The 23,661-nt window shown below is 39.5% G+C and overlaps 1 protein-coding gene across 10 annotated transcripts in view; it reads left to right on the top strand.

The window, feature by feature from the left end:
- Window positions 1-23,661, top strand: part of LOC140730738 (KH domain-containing RNA-binding protein QKI) — a 548,106-nt gene that overhangs the window by 508,447 nt on the left and 15,998 nt on the right. For 7 of the 10 annotated variants that reach the window (XR_012099664.1, XM_073051567.1, XM_073051569.1 and 4 more), the window contains exons 5-6: window positions 4,023-4,110; window positions 6,141-6,437. Coding sequence is in view for 9 of the 10 variants with exons in the window: in XM_073051567.1 (XP_072907668.1) it covers window positions 4,023-4,110; window positions 6,141-6,437 (385 nt within the window). In the remaining variant the exon portion in view is untranslated. Of the gene's footprint in view, window positions 1-4,022; window positions 4,111-6,140; window positions 6,438-10,978; window positions 11,056-23,661 lie in introns of those variants that run through there. The other 3 variants (XM_073051568.1, XM_073051566.1, XM_073051572.1) reach the window with 2 other exon arrangements.

Raw genomic sequence — 23,661 nt, 5'->3', positions numbered from 1 at the left:
GAGGGGCTGGCCATGCCAGTCAGCCTCCTGCCAACAAATGGCAAAGAACCAAACATCTCACAAGATCATTTCATACTTCCAGCTGACAGCTTTACCTTCAATATACGTAAACAAAAATGAATGCTTGGCCTCATTCCACATGACTTGCTCTTGTTATATCCTTCTCAGTTAAAAGCGCTTTCACTGCACATTTGCATTATCATCTTTCATTGCCAGTTGCTCCTTTGTTTACTGTCTCTATGGAGCAGAGTTCAAACAAAGGATGCCATTGTCTGACTGGAGCTATGTGTATCTTCTGATTTGTACTTTGCCACTGGATAACTCGCCAATGCATTAGTTAGTTTAATTTTATAGTTTTTTGGGTATTCATTCAAAATTCAAATGAAACTTCAGATCTTAAAGTGTGTTGTCAATTCATTTTCTGAAAGTCTTTTGTGTTTCTCCCACACCCTCGAATTTTCCTTGTCCATGCCTGCCCTCTACTTCTTTACTAAGGGCCCTGTGCTGGATCATTCTGATCCTAGCTCACTCCCTGGCTCGCTGCCCAACAGTCTCCACCCTCCCACACTTCAGCTGGATGCAGAGGGCTGACTGTGTTCACCAGGTATCCAACGAGACAGAGCAGGTTCGGAGTTACAAGTAGGCTTTCAGCATCACATCCTGAATCAAAAAGATTTAAATAATTTTAACCAAATATCAAGTCAAGTCACTTTTATTGTCATTTCGACCATAACTGCTGGTACAGTACATAGTAAAAATGAGACAACGCTTTTCAGGACCATGGTGTTACATGACACAGTACAAAAACTAAACTGAACTACGTAAAAAAACAACACAGAGAAAGCTACACTAGACTACAGACCTACACAGGACTGCGTAAAGTGCACAAAAACAGTGCAAGCATTACAATAAATAATAAACAGGAAAATAGGGCAAGGTGTCAGTCCAGGCTTCAGGTATTGAGGAGTCTGATAGCTTGGGGGAAGAAACTGTTACATAGTCTAGTCGTGAGAGCCCGAATGCTTCGGAGCCTTTTCCCAGACGGCAGAGGGAGAAGAGATTGTATGAGGGGTGCACGGGGTCCTTCATAATGCTGTTTCCTTTGCGGATGCAGCGTGTAGTGTAAATGTCCATGATGGTGGGAAGAGAGACCCCAATGATCTTCTTAGCTGACCTCACTATCCACTGCAGGGTCTTGCGATCCGATATGGTGAAATTTCTGAACCAGGCAGTGAGGCAGCTACTCAGGATGCTCTCAATACAACCCCTATAGAATGTGATGAGGATGGGGGGTGGGAGATGGACTTTCCTCAGCCTTCGCAGAAAGTAGAGACCTGCTGGGCTTTCTTGGCTATGGAGCAGGTGTTGAGGGACCAGGTGAGATTCTTCGCTAGGTGAACACCAAGAAATTTGGTGCTCTTTACGATCTCTACTGAGGAACCGTCAATGTTCAGCAGGGAGTGGTCGCTCCATGCCCTCCTGAAGTCAACAACCATCTCTTTTGTTTTGTTCACATTCAGAGACAGGTTGTTGGCACTGCACCAGTCCGTTAGCCGCTGCACCTCCTCTCTGTAAGCTGACTCGTTGATCTTGCTGATGAGACCTACCACGGTTGTGTCATCAGCGAACTTGATGATGTGGTTCAAGCTGTGTGTTGCACCACAGTCGTGGGTCAGCAGAGTGAACAGCAGTGGACTGAGCACACAACCCTGGGGGGCCCCTGTGCTCAGTGTGATAGTGTTGGAGATGCTGCTCCTGATCCGGATTGACTGAGGTCTCCCAGTCAGGAAGTCTAGGATTCAATTGCAGAGGGAGGTGTTCAGGCCCAGTAGGCTCAGCTTTCCAATCAGTTTCTGAGGGATGATTGTGTTGAATGCTGAACTGAAGTCTATGAACAGCATTCAAACGTACGTGTCTTTTTTGTCCAGGTGGGTTAGGGCCAGGTGGAGGGTGATGGCAATGGCTTTGTCTGTTGAGCGGTTGGGATGGTACGCAAACTGCAGGGGGTCCAGTGAGGGGGGCAGCAGGGTCTTGATATGCCTCATGATGAGCCTCTCGAAACACTTCATGATGATGGATGTAAGTGCAACTTTAAGCAGGACACTGAAGACTTCTGCGGCATGGGGACGATGGTGGTGGCCTTGAAGTACGTTGGAACGGTGGCGCTGCTCAGGGAGATGTTGAAGATGTCAGTGAGAACAGCTGCTAGCTGGTCTGCACATCCTCTGAGCACTCTACGAGGGATGTCGTGTGGTCCAGTAGCCTTCCGTGGGTTGACCCTGCACAGGGTTCTTCTCACATCAGCCACGGTGAGACACAGCACCTGGTCATTTGTAGGAGGGGTGGACTTCCTCGCCGCCACATCATTTTCTGCCTCAAACCATAGAAGTTATTCAGCACATCTGGGAGGGAGGCATCACCTGCACAGTCAGGTGATGCTATCCTGTAATTGGTGATGTCCTGGATGTCCTTCCACATGCGCCACATGTCACCACTGTCCTGGAAGTGGCTGTGGATTAGCTGGGCACGTGCACGCTTTGCCCCTCTGATGGCTCGGGACAGTTTGGCCCTTGCTGTTGTTAGAGCTGCCTTGTCGCCTGCTCTGAAGGTGGAGTCGCGGGTCCTCAGCAGCGCACGCACCTCCGCGGTCATCCATGGCTTCTGGTTAGCGCATGTAGTGATGGTCTTGGACAGAGTAACATCATCAATGCACTTGCTGATGTAGCTGGTCACTGATGCTGTGTACTCCTCTAAATTGGTAGAGTCACGATCAGTTGCAGCCTCCCTGAATATGTGCCAGTCAGTGTGCTCAAAGCAGTCTTGAAGAGCAGAGATGGCTCCTGCTTGCCAGGTTTTCACCTGCTTCTGAGATGGAATAAAAATGGGAAAGATTAATTTTGCATTTTAAAACATGTAAGGATTGAAATAAAGTCAAATAAAGAAAGGACTTTATCTTTCTCCACAGGCACAGCAACAAATTCAAATGTATAGGGTAACAATTTTCATCCCAGTTTTTCCTGGCATGAAAGGGTCAGATGTGAAGTGCATTTGGATCTTCTTAAGTGCATCATTCCTCCTCTCCTAAACTGCTGTTGCCTAGAAACAGAGTCAGTCAGATTCATGAGCAGCTGATCATTACAGCTCATACCTTGACACTGCAGTGTGCAGACTTAGAATTCTGAAGGTTGGGATTATGGCTGATCCCCTGGAAACCACTGAGTATCAATCATCAAGACCGAACCACTTATTCCTTTCTCAGATGCAGTTTTGTGGACATTGATCATCATTAACAATTTGCCTTTCTTGTTATCTGATTATCTGATTTTCTTTTGAGTTGATCACAATCTGTTCCTTCCCCAGGCTCACAAGCTTGCAATTACAGCAAGGGCTAGCTATGCAGAGCTCTGTATCACGACGACCTCACTCCCATTTGGAGGATAAGTGCTGAGTACCAATCAGAACTATAACTGAGATGCCCTCAACCTACATGTTTTGGGAAAATCAAACCTGGGACTCTCCTTGACTGTTTATTGATGTAACTCATTATGGCACTAAGGAACATACTTCTAATAGTCTTCTATGAGCTTGAATACAAATAGAAGGTGGATAGAATTGTATATCTTTGCCAAGATATATTTGGGGGAAATGAACCAGAGTTTCAGCACAGCAAGATCCTACTGCAAGCAATGACCAGACTAAAACTAATGAGATCAAATGATTCATTGGTTATATTAAAATTGTAGTTAAAGAATAAATATCCTCAGCACTTTAACTACTCTTAAAAATAATCCATTGCACTTTTTGAAAGTCTAACTGAAGTTGGACAGATCCTTAGTTTGCACTTTTTCCAGCTAAAATGTTACCATAAGGACCGAAAAATAGTATGCAATGATCTATTAGATTGACTGCACATCACTCAGATTTGTAAGCAGCACACAAAACTAAAATCAGTAGATCTTAAAATGGCAGTATAGCCATCACTGGGTATAACTGCTGAGACTTTTTTTCTATTATGTTTTCAGGCAGAGGGAGAGGATAACCTCAAGAAGATGCAACTGATGGAATTAGCGATACTGAACGGCACCTATAGAGATGCCAACATCAAATCACGTAAGGATATGATGGACTTGCAGAACCTAGTATGAGCATTGCACAACTTGTACACATGTTCTTTTTTCAGATAATCTTTTGGTCAAATTGTTTTATATTGAGAACCTGGAGGAAGGGGTACTTGATGAGAACTAAAACACATTGTTATAGCTTCAGTCATCTGGAAGCTAAATCCCACAATTGTAAACCAAAGGAAAGTTTTCCCTAGTTAAGTAATTTTCTCAGTTTGAATGTAAAATGTGAAACTCCTCAGGGATGGCCAGAAAATTGCTGAAATCATGATACAAAATGAAGTTGTGATTGACCAGTCCACAATAAATCATTTGCTCTTGAAATAAGTAACTAACTGGCAGATTGGATTCTAAGGAATAGCTAGCTGCTGACAGTGAGGAATGCATAGTTACTGTTTGACAGTTTGATGGAGCATTGTGGACTTGTGAAACAAATAAGCAGAGATTATTGCATTTATCCTTTGGACTGAATGGTGCAACAGATAACATCTTCTTGTACTGTCTGTATCTGTACATATTTAGTGTTTCCTGCTCATCCATCATTCAAACAAAATCCTATATTTGCTCAGCTTAAAAAAACTCTTAACATATGTGCTTAGGTGAATTTTTGTTATTTTCCGCAGGACATACTGTTGTGTCTTGGCCTGATTATTGAAAGAGGAGACTTATTATTGCATAAATATTTACTGAGCAAAGAAAATCTTTGATTGTCAGTGGGAGATCCTGATTATCAATCTGAGATTATTTTTAGGTGGCATTAAATATTCAGAATAAGAGTACATCAGTATCATCCATTCAAGGATTGCAACCAGTTCACAGACTAGCCAAATGCAGAACTATATATTAATATACCATTGCAGTGATGCGTTATAAACAAACACTTATGGTTGCAGTCCAGGGATTTCAATTACTGGAGCGCATTTATTTTGAATTACTTTTTGTCACATTTTAAAATTATACAAACCCTTTAATATTACAGCCTTGTGCTTATTTCCTAATATTCATCTTTCTACAAATCCATTTGAGAAGATTTCCTACATGGGAGTACAGGTGTCAGAGGAAGTCTTTTCTGGCAAAGTTCTGTTACAGAAGTTTCAATTTGTGCTCATTGACTATCTGAACATCTTGACTGAATTACTGACATATAATCATCAAACCATTTTGAATAAAAATCTTCATTTCTCTTTTTAGAATACAAATACATTTTAAGAAGAGTTTTGTCAGTCTTTGTATTTCATTTCCAAAAAGCCTAATTCCACCTTGTCTGCTCATTTTGTCCGCTTACATTATTAAATTTTTAAGAGCTGTAAATGAGAACTCTTGTAATTTTGCTTGATTCCTTTCTGTCATACAATCTTCTAAAAATATTGTTAAATGGCATATAGGAATTTTTGGAACTTCATAAACTGAAGTGCACTGAATATCTAGACTTAAAAAGGAGTTAAAGCTTCTAGACTTAAAAGTTGCCTAGACTTGAAAAGATGTTACTATACATAATTAATAATGTCCATTACATTTATTCCTTTTCTGGCTAATGATGATATTAAAATATCATCTTTCAATATAAATTTAATGTTTGGATCTTTGGCATTTTGAAAATAGTTGACAATTGGACTCACTCATAGTAACTTTCAACACCTGAAAGGCCTTATTCAGGAAGAAAGTTGTAAACTGATGATCTTCCCAAGTATTTCCAATGAATGTGTAATAAAAGCTGAGCTTCTTTATATGCAATACACAAGGACTCCAAATATATTAGCCAGTCAAAACTGGCTATTTTAGAGATTTTCAGTTTGTGTACTTAATTGATATGATTAGAGTTATTTAGAAGTGTGTTTGTTTTGTTTGAGTTTAGAGGTATGCTCTAGCAGTTCAATTTGCTGCTGCTTGTACTAATGATTACTTAATTTTTCTTTCATTCCTCCTGCTTATCTCGCTTCCCCCATTTCCCATTTTCCTTTTCCTCACACGGACTATTCTCTCCACACCTTCTTTGTGAATTTTCTTCGCTTACTATAGCTGCCCTTGCCTTTTCTCTTGCAGCAACAGCCCAAGCTCCACGGATCATTACAGGGCCCACGTCAGTTCTTCCACCAGCTGCCTTGCGAGCCCCTACGCCAGCTGGTCCAACTATTATGCCTCTAATTAGGCAAATTCAAACAGCAACAGTCATGCCTAATGGATCCCCTCATCCAACTGCAATAGTGCCTCCTGCACCTGAAGCCGGTCTAATCTATACTCCTTACGACTATCCTTACACACTGGCACCAGCTACTTCCATCCTGGAGTATCCCATTGAGCCTAGCGGAGTTTTAGGTAAGGAGCTTTTTCAAGTGTGACTGTTCCACAACATGTTTAACATCTTAGTTCATTACTTGAGTGAGTTAAGGCTCATTTCATTTATCTGAAGCTTGAGACTTTTGTTGATTGTAAACCCAATTGAATTAACCTTTTGAAATGACATTGGTCACTGAGGACTGCAAAGTGTATCTCATAATTCTATTTATAATTTCATAATGTACTTAAGGTATCTCTATAATTAAAACATATCATTTATGTAGTACAGACACACAAATGCATGCAAAGCTCTCCTTAGCAAGCTCTTAATCATCATGATACTACAGTCCCATCATCTTTATTCTCCTGTCATTAGTTGTTCGTTCTGAGTAATGTATGAGAAAAAAAAAGGTACATGTGGATTTGGCCTTCCAAAACCCCCAAAGCAACTGTTTTGGAATAAATCTGCAGATGCTGGAAATTCAAACAACACACACAAAATGCTGGTGGAACACAGCAGGCCAGGCAGCATCTATAAGGAGAGGCACTGTCGACGTTTCGGGCCTTTCAGTTATCTTTTCTTTCAGTTAGTCCTGACGAAGGGTCTCGGCCCGAAATGTCGACAGTACTTCTCCTTATAGATGCTGCCTGGCCTGCTGTGTTCCACCAGCATTTTGTGTGGTGTTTTGGAATAAAAATAGTTTTCCAGTTTTTGATATTTTAAGTAGATACTGAGAAGGTCAAGGCAAGAGAAATTGATGATGGTGTTAAATCCAAGGAAGAGGCTTACAAAGTTGCCAGATATATCAATAGGCCAAAGGATTGCAACCGCTTTGGAAATCAGCAAAAGATGGCCAAGAAATGGAAAACAGAAAATGTAAGATGAAATATCAGTGTTAACTGGTAAGAAATATAAAATCAAACTCTCAAAGTTTTTATATGCATATGGGGAAAAAAGTCAAATTTAAAAGATGGGGAATGAAGAAATGGCAGAGGAATTAAATAATTACTTTGTATCTGTCTTTACAGAACAATCACAAAACCTGCTGGATATAGTAGAGAATCAAAGGTCTAATGAGAATGCGAAACTAATAGGAACTAAGTATTAATTGAGAAAGAGTGTTAAAGTAGTTGGTGAACTTGGAAGCTGATGAATCTCAAACACCAGAGTTTTGATAGATAGACATGTCCATTGTTGATGCTCTGATATCATCTCCCAGAGTTCCATAAATAATGGGGTTAGTTTTGTGGATTGGAGGGTAGCAAATGTGATGTCATTACTTTACAAAGGAGTAGGAGAGATGAAAGGGAACCACTGACCTGTTACCCAAACATCAGTGGTAGGAAAAATGCTGAAAATCTATAGCGAGGGATGCAATATCAGAATACCTTAAAAAGAGAGATAGGATTGAGCAGCATTAACATGGATTTATGAAAGGAAAATCATGTCGACTTATCTGCTGAAGATCTTTGCAGATGTGACCAATAGGGTAGATGTGGGGAGACCAATGAATGTGGCATATTTGGAATTTCAGAAGGTTTTAAATGGTGAATGATTCAGACCAACTTGCAGATGTGACATGAGGTTAAGAAGGCAAATAGTCTTGATAACAAAGGAATTTGAATAGAAGACTGAGAAAGTCTTACTGAAGTCATTTGGGGCCTTGATGAGACAGTACCTGGAGTATTGCATTTTAGACTCCTTTGCTGATTAAAGAATAGACGTTCCAAAACAAATGCTTAGTGAAGATTCAACAAATGGTTTCAGGGATGCCAAGTTTGCTATATGAGAAAAAACTGAATAGGTGGGCCTGTAGAGTTTCAGAGAATGAGGAGATCAGATCGAAGTATAGAAAATTCTTAAAGTTGTTCATGTCTACGGAGGAATCTAGGGCCTACAAATGCATTTTAGGAATAAGAGGTCAGCTCTTTGGGACTGAGTTGAGAAGATAATTTTTCACTCAAAGTGTGGTGAGAGGTCAGAATTCTCTACTTTACAGGGCTGTGGAGGATCTGTATATTTACTCAGAATTTTATACTTCTACATCAGTAAGTGAATGGTGGAGCAGGCTCAAGAACTGGATGAGTAGTTCTGTAAGTTCTTTGGTGAATGAGTCCAAAGCAAAGAATCCAATCTGCAAATTTGGTATGGTTTCATTAATCATAGAGTGAAAATCTGGAACTCATTCTCCAAAACAGTTCTCTGGGGCAACTGAAAATTGTGAAACAGAGCTTGGTATTTTTTTAATTCAGCAAAGCTATTAAGGGTTACAGTGAGTAGATGTAGTTAATCAGCCATGATATAATTGAATGGTGAACAATCTTAATGGTCTGAAAAGCCAACTCCTGTTCTTAAAACTTTTGACTGCACTGTAATGAAACTTGAAATGTGTTGTTATTGAGCTTCAATCCACATAATGGTACTTTGAGGATTCTTTTTGTTAATAGGTAACCAAAAATATACAAATGGTGCAATTTAAATTTCTGATGTAATCTTTCCCTGACAGTATTTGAAAAGCACATCCATTGAATGTCAGGTCTTCCCAGTAGCAATGTCAAAGAAAGGCATTGTCTGTTTAACATGATGGAGTTGACATAATACCTTCCTTTCTGTAGAAAGACATCCATTTAGCTACACACAAGATCATTTCTGCTACAGGATAAAACCAACAGGCTTTTAACAAGAAAATTGGCAAATAGATCTGCAGCATAGAATTGGACAAATTGATTACTTAGTCTGCATCGGTAGTGATGCTGATTGCATTTTGCCAGTATTCAATGTATATGAATTCAAAGTGTTTTTGAGGACGCAAAAGAAGATTTTTAAAAAGATTGTCCTGGTCCTAGTTAACTTTAAGGTGCATAGAATGCCATAGGGTAGCTACCAATCAGGTAAGTTTATAGTCACTTAGTACTTGAATCTAGGGTTCCCTATCTTGTTTTCTTCTATTAAATACAGGAAGCTGTGTTAATTAATTTATTGGACTGCTAATTCAGTGGCATTATCTCACTAAAGAAACTTAGAATTTAATTTTGAAATGAAATAACCTAGAGAAAATAAACTAGTACCAGTAACTTTCAACATGGAGCAATTAAATTTATCACTAAAAAGTTTTGATTCCCTAATATCCTTTAATGAACGAAATCAGCCACCTAACCTATTTGGTATCCAAAATTCAAACAATATGACTGACTCTTAATGACCTTCTTGGATTGTTTTCTCTGGAGCATCAGAGGCAATGGTTCAATCTGACAGAGTATATAAAACTCAGAGGCATAGAGACGGCAGGATTTCAGAGTCTTTTTCCTAGGAAATGTCAAATACTAGAGGGCATAGGTTTGAGGAGAGGAGGAAAGTTTAAATAAGAGTTATGAAGCAAAATCTACAAGCAAAGAGTGGTAGGTGCTTGAAACAAGGTGCCAGGGAGGTGGTAGAAGCAGATATGATAGCAGCATTTAATAGGCATTTAGACAGACACATGAACAAGCAGGGAATAGAGAAATGCAGACAATGTCCAGGGAGATGGCATCATGGTCAACACAGATGTGTTAGGCCAGTGGTTCCCAACCTTTTTTTGGCCATGCCCCACCTAATCACCTCTAAAATCCTGATGCCCCCTGTGGTGATATATAATTCTTATTATTCAAAAAGTGAACTCCTATTCACCTGGAGGAAGCCTAAAAGACCATTAACTTGGTTTAAACAAGCTTCCAAAGAACATGGCATTCATGAAAGAGAAAAATAAAAGAACCAAAGGACTGTTAAAGTTCTGAGGAAGAAATTACTAAGAAATTGTAAAAAAAAAGAACATTAAGTGATATTAAAATAATAATAATAATTAATAAATAAAACAATGCCGATTCATTTCTACAGCATACAAAGACAGATACACCGTTTAAAAGAGATGACGCAATGTACACACCTTCACACCACCAAAAACCGAAAGCTACTGCAAAAAGCAGCATTGGCGCGACCTCGTACGAGTTTCTTACGCGTTTGGACTTGTTCATTCATTCCTTCCTACATCAGTCAATTCATTAATTTAATTATGAAAGCCATTTGATGGTTGTAATGATGGTGATACACTATATATACAGTACATACGCAATTACACATGTACATACACACAAGTATTTTTATGTATGCATACTGTATATACACATATGTATTAACTCGCACACACACTCATACTCACACAGACTTACTAGAAAAAATTCACTGTTAATAACTCATTCTCGAATTGCCCCCCCTTAAAAATCAAATTACCCCCCCTGTGGAGCATACGCCCCACGTTGGGAACCACTGTGTTAGGCCAAAGGACCTGTTCAATGTTCTGAATTGGCCAACCTGCCACTCCATTATAACTGACTTTGTTAAAATGCAGAAATGAAAATGGATGGTCAGCCCCAGCATTTAACAGTGACACACCCAAACAAATCACCCCAGTAAAGATCCCCACACAAATACTTATGAACATATCTTAATTACAACAATTCACCTCAGACTAGCATAATCTGGTGTGGTTTTATGAACGGATTTATGCCTTTCACCTAGAGTTGCATACTTTTTTTTATCACAGATAGAGCAGAGTTCCCAGCTCAGTGGTGTACAGTTGAAGGCACATAACCCTGGGAGTTTTTAGCATTGATTCTGCAATGAGGTGAAGTACAGGTGAGAGAACTTGCTCCTCTTCACCATTGAATACCCTTCCCCAGCTATTTTGGACACCACTTGCTTATTCTGGTAGAAAAATGTACTCTGGTGAGAGGCTTTTTTCATGCGGCACGGTAATACCATCACTAATAGAACTGGCCAAGCTGCGTCACCCAGCAATCACCCGATTTAATCCTAGCCTCATCACAGGACAATTTACAATGACCAATTAACCTACCAACCCGTACATCTTTGGAATATGAGAGGAAACTGGAGCACAGGAGGAAACCCACACGGTCACGTGGAGAACATGCGAACTCCTTAAAGGCAGCAGCGGGAATATCAAAGGGCATAACCACCAGTCTGATATTGTGCGTTAGACAGTGAGGGAATCAGCACCAGGGGTGATCTGATTGATTTCATCCTTGCCAATCCCTTTGTTGAAGATGCATTTGTCATAAAGACTTGTGGTTACAACAATGACATCAATCTGACCTGACCACTTGGGAAATTATACAGTTACGTCCTTCCTGGGTAAATGCAGCTTCAACAATATTCAAGGAATTATTGGTATCCAGGACATTATCCTAAATTCCCACTTCCTCTGTCATTGACACAATACAGCTACAAAATGCAGCAGGAGCAGCTCACCAGAATGACTTTGATGTTATTTCCCAAACTTATGACCACCAGCATCACCCATATGGACAACAGAAGTGAACACATGATCTACCATTCTAAAATATATCCACCTTAAACCTGATACTGGAATATCCTGTCCAAAAGCACCACCGAAATATCATCGTCTTCACTATCGAACACTGCAGTAACTTGAGAGATTAGCTCTCCTCTTTCTTCTTGAAGATATTGATGAATGGGAAGTTAATGCTGGCCTTTTCCCCAGAGCTTGCTTCTCATTAATTTAGTTAACCTCAATGAAACTTCAATTCAGTTAATAATCTAGTATTTAGAAAAACAATGACATGTCTTGGTAAACATGCCCACAAAAGTTACAGAACAGTGAGCCCATCTGATTCTCTAATGAACTTCTGCATGAAACATTGCCATCTTGACCCAGGTCACCTTCATGTGGCTGACTCTTTAGTGCACTCTGAAATGGCACAGCAAGGCACTTAATTGCATTATTACCATAACATTCATATAGAGAAAGAAATATAGTCAGCCCAGGCAACAAATCCTGACCCAGAAAAGTGATTCCCAGCCCGGTCAACCTTGTAAAGTCCTACTCACAAATGCACGAGGACTGATGTCTAAATTGGGAATTTTGTTCTACAGACCGGTCACACAATAATTTGAACTTGCAAAATCATATATTATAGTGCCAGGACCCTCCAATATAATCCTTGAATATGACCTGACCCACCTATGGTGGAGGTATGATGGTTACAGCTAGGATTGAGTCACCCTTGGCATCTTTAACATTGATCCATGATCACACCATACCCCATCAAGTCTTATGACATCAGATCAAATATGGACAATGAGTTCTTCTGACTAACACCTACCCATCTTCTTTCAGTTTTCCATTTTGAGTAAGGGCACAGAATGAATTCTGAATGGGATATGTCAATGTACATCAAGGAGGGCTTGGTAGAAGCAGCACAAACTGATGCAGAGCAATACACAATCTACTGGCAATGCTCAGTGGGTTGAGCAGCATCAGTGGGAGTCTCCAAAAGCTGAGCTGGTTGCTTCCTGACAAGATATGGCAGCCAGACAGTCTATGATAGGATAAACTCACTTGGCCTCATCCTCACCAATCTATATGTACCAGGTGAAACTAACCAAAATAGCATTGGTTGTTATGGCCATCAAACACAAAGGCCCACTTCATAAATGGGATAATCCCTGAAGAAATCTTAGCAGCTCAAAACTGGGCTTCTTACAAGGTATTGTCACCAGAAAATAAAGCAGCAGAAATTTAAGCATCATTCTCTCTCTACAACTGCTATCAGTTGTACCCTAGTTTACTGAAGAGTGCATAAGAACTTGCAGGGAGCAGGGCCAGGCCTACGTAAAAAATGAACCTGAAACACAAGGCTACCTGCATGCTATTATATCTAATCGTGAACAGTGAAATAGCTAACAGGAGGATTAGGCTGAGAATATCTTCATCCTCAATAATGGTTAAGGCCCATCATGTGAAACAAAACTGAAGCATTCACAACCACATTCAGACAGGAGTATTAAATAGCTTTCCTTTTGGTTACGTATTGAGAACCCCAGTATTATAGAAAGTAGCCTCTCTTCATGTGATATCAATGATATCAATGAAAATCTCTGATACAGCACTGGCGAGTCCCTTGAACATGTCAATTTATTCAGGCCCTATTATAATGTACATCCAGGAACACTTTGAGTGCCAACTCCAAGATACTTCACTGACCCATAAAAAAAACAGCAATTTATGGTACTTGTATTACAATAGTTATGGATTTCACAATTATTTATCGGTAACCCACTTCTCTTTGAAGTGTATGATCTCAGCTTTATCTCTGCAGGGACTGTCTCTAATTGCCTAACAGATGGGACTTTGTCTTCCTTTGCCAGAGAACGTTTCCCTCACTCTTTCTGCAAATGAGCTGGGTGCTCTAATTTATGTTATTGTCCTTCTGACGTGACTCTACTTATTTTATGATATACTTGCCTGATATGATATATCTTATATTTGATTATCTCTGCCCCAACTAGGTATACCTTGCAGTCTAAACACATCCCTATCCTAATGACTTAATACTGTTCAACTGTAACATGGATACTACAAATTGTTGTAAGTTTTTTCAATCAGTGGTGTATCTCTGAGCTCTCACTCAAAGTGCTCCCTGTTGCACACTGTAACAGGACCTGAATAATATGATCTTTAAGCTATCTCCTATATTTCCCATCATCCTTTTTCAATTTGTGTCTCATAGAGGTTGATCGTATACCAACTTCCCTAATTTTCTTATGATTCCTGGAGATATCACCTTCAGCAACCTTATTCAATCAAATAAGCTGGCTTGGCAGGTTAGTTGTTGAGATGTTTTCAGTAGTGGGAGAGTTTCATTGAGGGGGTGTAGTTAAAAGTTAAGAGTTAGGTCAGAATGAGAAGTGGGAATTGGATTAGGATTCAGAGAGTTCTGGATGATCAGAAGTGTAGGGGTGATGGGGAGAATCAGGATTCAGGCAAAATCTCAGAAGGTTTTATAGAATGGGGGAAAGGAATGAGGCAAGTAGTATGTGGGGCTGTTAGGTCTTTGGACTTCAGATATTGTGGAGTGGCCCCTGTTGGAAGTAAAAAGGTGCTGAGGTTATTGGTGCAGCTGGAATTCATCCGAAAGAGTCTGGCATGATGCTGGATGAAGCAGATTATCCAGCTTTGCCTATTGATCGGTGTTCCTGGGACACCAAAGTCCAGTTTTTCCTTTGAAAACATTGTCAGGGATGCAAGAGTGACTCTCACCCAGATGTACCTAATTTAATTACCAGAATGACAGGAAATGACTAGGAAATAACAATTATCAATTTTCACTCTGAAGTAGAAATCTTTTTCATTTGCAACACCACATAAAACTGTTACAAAATTGAACTTCTATTCATTGTCCTATTGATGAAAATGCTTTTTTTAAGGTTATAGACCATATTTCTATCTTACATCAGTGGTATCATTTTGATTGTATTCATAATGCTTGACTCTAGACCAGTCAGTTCTCATTCTGCACTTGCATACCAGCCAGATTGCAGCACTAGTAACTTTATACCACTCTGTTTTATTGCTAATCTTCTAAATATGATTAGAAGTAATAACATATTGCCCCTATAAGATAACTAAACATGGTTTTGTAGCATCCATTCTAAAATGAAATAATATTTGATCTATTTAGAAGAAACTATTAAGTTTCACTTGTCTACCAAATTGCCAATTATGTCATATAAATTGGTATGTATATACTGTTTCAAAATATTGCATTAATTCTGCAGTTAAAAGATTTATTGATGGATTTATTTTGTACCTGCATTAGGCACTTTATAATACCCTTTGGAAGGTGAATGCACTATGTGGTAGATATCAATGAACATTCAGTGCAGAGGGAAGCATAAAAATGTTGGGCTAGAAATTCTGCAGTGAAAAATGTGCATTGAATTGACTATTATTGAAGCTGAAGGGAGAAAGGTGCTATTGTTATTTAATGAACACAGCAAGCTGAAGTGAGAATCTTGGGCCCTGTGAATATAAACAACACAAAATCCTTCAAACCTGAGGTTCCACAAGAAGCTTAAAATTTCACCACTAACTCCTAGTTTTGAGAAATGCTGCTTCAAACATTATTTTAGGATAGATCTGTTCTCGTGACAGGTGACTATTGGAGACAGCCATCATGTGGCTTCAACAGGTTATTGCATTTGTGTGTTCAGATCAAGTTCAAGTTCCTAGTTATTCAACCATATTCATGTGTACCACCAAATGAAACAATGCTCCTCCAGCCCAAGGTGCACACAATACGTGTACCTCCCACACAACACATAAAGTGATATAAACACAGATAAATTACAAATAATAAAATATATTCCAGAAGATTGACATTTAGCATAAGGTGCAGTTACAACACAACCAGAAGATGTGGACCAGCAATCATGCCATCTCAGAATTAGAACCTGTTGAAATATAGGATTCTGATGAGCTTATTGAGATAGATACTGATCCTTTCAATAGACAATCGACAATAGGTGCAGAAGTAGACCATTCGGCCCATCGAGCCTGCACCGCCATTTTGAGATCATGGCTGATTATCTGCTATCAATACCTGGTTCCTGCCTTGTCCCCATATCCCTTGATTCCCCTATCCATAAGATACCTATCTAGCTCCTCCTTGAAAGCATCCAGAGAATTGGCCTCCACTACCTTCCGAGGCAGTGCATTCTAGACCCCCACAACTCTCTGGGAGAAGAAGTTTTTCCTTAACTCTATCCTAAATGACCTACCCCTTATTCTCAAACCATGCCCTCTGGTACTGGACTCTCCCAGCATCTGGAACATATTTCCTGCCTCTATCTTGTCCAATCCCTTAATAATTTTATATGTTTCAATCAGATCCCCTCTCAATCTCCTTAATTCCAGCGTGTACAAGCCCAGTCTCTCTAACCTCTCTGCGTAAGGCAGTCCAGACATCCCAGGAATTAACCTCGTGAATCTACGCTGCACTTCCTCTACAACCAGGATGTCCTTCCTTAACCCTGGAGACCAAAACTGTACACAATACTCCAGGTGTGGTCTCACCAGGGCTCTGTACAAATGCAAGAGGATTTCCTTGCTCTTGTACTCAATTCCCTTTGTAATAAAGGCCAACATTCCATTAGCCTTCTTCACTGCCTGCTGCACTTGCTCATTCACCTTCAGTGACTGATGAACAAGGACTCCGAGATCTCTTTGTATTTCTCCCTTACCTAACTCTACACCGTTCAGATAATAATCTGCCTTCCTGTTCTTACTCCCAAAGTGGATAACCTCACACTTATTCACATTAAACGCCATCTGCCAAGTATCTGCCCACTCATCCAGCCTATCCAAGTCACCCTGAATTCTCCTAACATCCTCATCACATGTCACACTGCCACCCAGCGTAGTATCATCAGCAAACTTGCTGATGTTATTCTCAATGCCTTCATCTAAATCGTTGACGTAAATCGTAAACAGCTGTGGTCCCAATACCGAGCCCTGTGGCACCCCACTAGTCACCACCCGCCATTCCGGGAAACACCCATTCACCGCTACCCTTTGCTTTCTATCTCCCAACCAGTTTTCTATCCATGTCAATGTCTTCCCCCCAGTGCCATGAGCTTTGATTTTACCCACCAATCTCCTATGTGGGACCTTATCAAATGCCTTCTGAAAATTGATATACACTACATCCACTGGATCTCCCCCGTCTAACTTCCTGGTTACATCCTCGAAAAACTCCAACAGATTAGTCAAGCATGATTTACCCTTGGTAAATCCATGCTGGCTCGGCCCAATCCTATCACTGCTATCTAGATATGCCACTATTTCATCTTTAATAATGGACAGGTCGATAGTTCTCTGTTTTCTCCCTCCCTCCTTTCTTAAAAAGTGGGATAACATTAGCCATTCTCCAATCCTCAGGAACTGATCCTGAATCTAAGGAACATTGGAAAATGATTACCAATGCATCCGCTATTTCCAGGGTCACCTCCTTTAGTACCCTAGGATGCAGACCATCTGGACCTGGGGATTTGTCAGCCTTCAGTCCCATCAGTCTACTCATCACCGTTTCCTTCCTAATGTCAATCTGTTTCATTTCCTCGGTTACCCTATGTCTTTGGCCCATCCATACATCTGGGAGATTGCTTGTGTCTTCCTTAGTGAAGACAGATCTAAAGTACTTATTAAATTCTTCTGCCATTTCTGTGTTTCCCATAACAATTTCACCCAATTCATTCTTCAAGGGCCCAACATTGTTCTTAACTATCTTCTTTCTCTTCACATACCTAAAAAAGCTTTTGCTATCCTCCTTTATATTCCTGGCTAGCTTGTGTTCGTACCGCATTTTTTCTCCCCGTATTGCCTTTTTAGTTAAGTTCTGTTGTTCCTTAAAAACTTCCCAATCATCTGTCCTCCCACTCACCTTAGCTCTGTCATACTTCCTTTTTTTTTTAATGCTATGCAATCTCTGACTTCCTTTGTCAACCACTGTGGCCCCTTTCCCCCCTTTGAATCCTTCCTTCTCCAGGGGATGAACTGATTTTGCACCTTGTGCATTATTCCCAAGAATACCTGCCGTTGCTGTTCCACTGTCTTTTCTGCTAGGATATCCGTCCAGTCAACTTTGATCAGCTCCTCCCTCATGGCTCCATAGTTTCCCCTGTTCAACTGCAACACTGACACCTCCGAGCTGCCCTTATCCTTCTCAAATTGCAGATAAAAACATCATATTATGATTATCAACTTATCATATTATCATATTATAAGTTTCGTAAGGAATGTTTAAAATAAGTGATCACGCATTTAGTATAAACATTTTGTAGAATCTCAAAATGATTATGACACTGAAGAGATCATTTCCATTTTCCAGTGTATTGATATAAAACAAAGTCCCTCACTCCTGGAATCACTGTAGCTTATCTTCTTTCACCCTCTAGTCTTTGCAACTTTCCTAAAACATGGCAGTCAGCTAGACACTACTCCAATTTCTGTCAAATCAGTGTATTATAATAATTCTTCTTGAGTCTCTTGTTCTTGTTTTCAATTTTGTCCACTCTCTTTACATGCCCTGCTACTTTAAACATATTTTATATACTTATAATTCTGTTCTTGCATTGTGCCTTCTAGTGTATATTATTCTTCTCATTTGCCCCACCAAAGTATACACTGCATGCTTCTCAACAATTCTTATACTTGCTGTTTTTCAGTGTGTGACCCATCCAGTGTCTTGACCATGTCTCCTTCTGCCCAGGCTTCAGCAGCATCTCCTTACTTGGCAAAGTCTTTGAAGTACTCATTTTACATCTCAGCCTGGTCTTCACCTTCCTTGAGTACATTCTCATGGAAGGTGAAGACCATGAGACCTTTAAAGTACTTGACGCCATTCACATATCCAAAGAACACTTTTATTATGTTTGCATCAAGTGTTCTGACATATTTCCTTACAACATATGAAGTGGCAGTTTTGGCTTATCAAATCCATGCTGGCTCGCTGACCAATTCCCATTCTCTCCATAATGTTTTCTATAACCTCTTATCTCTGTGTTCCCATCAACTCCCACCAGATCTCGCCACTCATCTACTCACTAGCACTTTGCGCAGTGTTGTTATCACAATGACATAGTTAAAGGAAGGCAAGTATGACAACTCATCTTTCCATGATGTGACTGGGAGATAGAAAAAGATGTGGTGTAGCAATATCGAACAAGCAGTTTATTCCTGCAGTAATAAGGGAGAATATCTTAAAAAACTCTGCAAAGTAGGCACTATATATGTAACTTAGGAACAAAATGGGTGTGATCTCTTTACCGGAGTTTACTTCAGATCTCCTAATAGATACATATGTTTGTTTGTTATGTGCCATATCATATGACATGGATGATCATGGTCTTTTCTTGACCATGATTGTTCTTGGCAATTTTTCTACATACCGTAGATTCCGGATTTTAAGCCGCTACTTTTTTCCCACATTTTGAACAGCTTTGAACTTTGCGGCCAATAATCCGGAGCGGCTAATGCAAAGTTTTTTTCATGCCGCCTCGTAAACATTTTGCCTCGTAACAGTAGACCAATAAAATTGATGAGTAGTTCACAGAGGTCCAATGAAATTGTACGATAAATCAAGCGCACTTTCACAATTAAATTATTGTAAATCAGTCATTTGTACTCACCCTCATCAACATGGAAAACACTCGAAGCATTGTGCTACCTACCCTCTTAGTTTAAACTATATTTGTTTTCTGTACTACATCGCGGGATGCTATGACGACACACCCGGTTTCGCGGCGTCTTGTGGGAAAATGCCGTTTGCGATGAAACGGGACGGAGGGGGTCGAGCGGCGGAGCGGCTTTGGATCTGAGCGAACGCTGCTTTTAAATGCCGTTTGCGATGAAACGGAAAGGAGGGGGGAGCGGCATTACGCGAGCGGCTTTGGATCCGAGCGAACTCTGCTTTTAAGTTAAAGGTATCAATAACTTTTCCTGGTAGGCTGCAGTATATATATTTTTTACCAGTCGTTAGGAGATATTGGAATGTTGTTCAGTAAAGAAGTATACGCAACGTATATTTAAAAGTAGCCGCGTACGGGCACGGTTCGAAAAAAAGCATTTGCAATATGTATTTGTTTTTGTTACCATATGGATTTAATTAAAAGTTAAAAAAATCCTCACGTGTAATATCTTTCTGTGTAAATATCTCATATTACAACGTGGGACACCTGCGGCCTAAAATCCGGTGCGGCCTTTACATTTAAAAAAATGATTTTATTTCTAAAATTAGTGCCAGCGGCTAAAAATCAGGTGCGCTCTGTAGTCCGGAATCTACGGTAAGTGGTTTGTTATTGCCACTTTCTGGGCAGTGTCTTTACATGTCTGGTGACCAATACTCTAAAGAGGTTGTCTGGCTGGCATGAGTGGTTACATAGCCAGAACTTGTGATATGCACCAGCTGCTCATACGACCATCCACCACCTGCTCCCATAGCTTCATGTGACCCTGAACAGGGGGCTAAGCAGGTGCTATACCTTGCCCAAGGGTGACCTGCAGACTAACAGAGGGAAGGAGTGCCTTAACCTCCTTTGGAACAAACTTATCTCCACCCCACAACCCCAGCAGACATGTAAACAAATCACAAAGAGGTGTAAGAATAATAAGGTTATAGCAGTAGAGATTTCAGCTTTCCTGACATTAACTGTTTTTTTACACACAACTCTGTCTGGGTGACTTTGACAATCGGCATTCATTTTTCAGCAGTAAAAGATAGCTTATTGATTTAATCAAATGCTTTAATTCTGTTTGTGGAGATGAGGGACTTCAACACTCTTCTCTACCAATATCTTTTTTTATGATGTCAAGAAAAATCTATTAACTGTATTAAAGGATAAGGCACTGCAAACATGCTTCTTATTATTGGAGTGCTTATCCTTGAAAATTATTTCAGAACCTCTGGTATCTGGGCTAATAATAATCTTTGAAATCCTGCTTCATGTCCTTTCTAACATAATAAATAGAACTGATTGTCAACAACTAGTATATTGAAAATCACCAATTAATTTAGAGCAACACAGAAAGAACTCATATACCAAAGTAGGCTATGGTTAATCCAATTAAAGAGATTTTTTTTGGTTGTTTCAGTCTGAGTTTTCCATAGATGAGATGACTTTTTACTAAACCTACAGCATTCTTTGACTTATGAAAGGGATATCTTCCTTGAAAAAATTTCCTAAGTCAGATGCTGTGCAAAATTTATTCTAGGTATTTTGGTATAATATATTCCAGTAAATGGAATATGTCAACCATTGTTGTGGAAAGGTGACTTAAAGTGAGGACATTTACTCCAATGTCTATTTAAATTATTAGTGTTGTTCTACTTTCTGAATCATCTTTTTGCTACATAAAGGTTTTGTATCGTAACCCACATCACTCAAAAATCTACCCACTCTAGCTTACAAGAGTAGTATTTAGAACCTCAAACTACAATCTAATGTATAACATTCATGCATTCATGTTTATGTAAAATGTGCAACAATTTATCCATCCGAAGAAGCCACAGAAACAGAATACTGTATTAAGAAAATTGTACAGAAATGCGAAGAATTTCCATTTCCATAAGTTAGGGATTTTAGCTGAGATCATTCACGTGTTCACCAGACCATGTGAATGGACTGTGATTAATGTAGATAGACACTATTTCCATTGCAGCAGCATTCTTCTGAGAGAAGGAAATAAAGTAATACTTTTAAATATATACTGTAATTATAGATGAATCTTTATTACCTGGGATAGAAGAACCAGATACAGAATTAAAGGACAGAGAAAAATTGCTTTGAAATTTTTAAAGCATCTATGTAATTAAACTTGACACTTGCATTTAGCTGAGAAGATTTTCAATGCATACACTAAGAAGAACCTGTCACAGAAAGTGCATAGGCTTCAGATTTTTGCTTTAGAGATTATTGTATTGGGGACAAAACTAAAATTGTTGATCTTTTCTAAGTCCAGAAATACAACTTTAAATGTGCAGGCTCAGGCTCATAAATTGAATTCCATGGAATATAATTCAATGAAAATATAAAAAAATGAGAAATATTTTTGGCAAACTCTGGATTGGTAGCACTACATTTACTATGTCTGTGTATCTATACACAGACAACATTGTATGGGCCTTGAAAGGCAGAAAGGGATACTGTCATGAACACTTCCAATGGAGCTATCATTAATGTCTAGTAAGACTGAAAGTAAAATTAGCCTGTTATATTAAACAACATTTTATGCCCTTTTTGAACATAGTGTATGTTGAGAAGGATCTTGTTGGTCAATGCTTAGAACTACAAGGGTTTATTCATTTAACCTGTAGCAAGTCTGGGACCTCTATGCATGTGGTAGAGTGGAAGGGAAGTTTTTTTTTAATTATTAGTGTTTAATAGGTTTTATTACTTGGGTTTTTGGGGGTGTTCTGATAATTGGACCTTGAATTTTGGGGAAAAAAATCCCTATTTACTTACTTCAATTTCAAAGGTTTTTAAATGTCTGAGATAACTAAAACCTATTAAAAATCCCTCACAACTTTTATAGCAAAACAGAGCGCACAGCTTTACTGGTGGTCAAAGCTTTCAGGGTAGTTTCTTGGATGGATGGCACCCTGCCAGCAGCCAGAGCATGTACCACAAGAATCTGGGCTGCTTCAGCTAGCAAGAAAGGTTCTCCACATCTGGCCCTGATGAGTACCAGCACTGGCTGACTGTAGGTGATGAACTGAGGCATTACACCAGATTAGTAAGATCTGGCCTATTATCATTTATTCTTTTGAATCTATGGTTTCTTTTTACAGAAAAGATTCATGTATTTTCTTATAGAACCATAGATATAGACTGCACCTCTGCAACGCAACTTGCAATTATTATTGCCTAAACCATTTTCTGTTGCAAAATGTACCAATAATTTTAGGTTTTGACCATCAAATTAAAGAAAGGACCCCCGCACCCCCTGTAAGTTATAGTCACCTTTTGGTATGAAATCAGCTGTTTCCTTTTACAGCTGAACTTGTAATTTAATAAATCATTTATTTTTTAAATTCTCAGTGTCTTGAAAGACCCGTCAAGTTATGAACAGCACTTTATCAACAGCAATAATATTATCAACGATAGTGGAAAGACAAGAGTGCAGTTGCTGGACAGTCCTGATCAAAGGTTTCAATTCAAAAGATCAACAGCTCCTCTTCCCCCCCAACCCTTCTACCACACACGCACACGCACACACACACACACACACCTCAACCTGCTGAGTTCTTCGAGGTTCTTTCTTGCTCCCATACAGTGTAATTTGCTCCTAATAATCTAACTGGTAACTGGCTTTTGAGATCTGCCCTTCATAGAGATCAGGGCTAAATCCATCTTCATTATCTCAAAATAAAGCTTCTCAGTGAAGAAGCTGTAACAGTCAAAAATATGGGCATATTTTGGGGTGGGGTAAAAGAAATACTGCTGATTGTTTTTCCCAGATTTAGAGCATGGTTAAATCAGAGTATGTAGTTGGAGTGAAAGGGTTGTGGATTTAAGGGAGAGTTAAACTTACTTGACAGAAGTGATAGGTTCAAGAATCGTTGAGGGCAGAATGACGGCAGGCATCAAGGAGAAGTACTGGTGACAGAACTCAGAGCAAGTTGAAAAAGTTGTTTTCATATAAGCATACTGTATAAATCAAATGACACTATTTTCACACTGTATAGGTTGATGGTTAAACGGTATCTACAATATTGCACCCAGTTTTTTTACCTTGATGTGATTGAACATGGGTCTTAAGCGTGGACCAGTATCTTCTGTTTGCATCCTGGAAGGCAATACTGATACTGTTAGGGAACTTGCCAGCACCCCTTTTTGAAATGATTGGTG

The sequence above is a fragment of the Hemitrygon akajei genome, chromosome 7 (genome assembly GCF_048418815.1).
Source record: "Hemitrygon akajei chromosome 7, sHemAka1.3, whole genome shotgun sequence".
Lineage (NCBI taxonomy): Eukaryota > Metazoa > Chordata > Chondrichthyes > Myliobatiformes > Dasyatidae > Hemitrygon > Hemitrygon akajei.
Note: the sequence above shows the minus strand (reverse complement) of the source record. Positions and strands in the feature narration are given on the sequence as shown.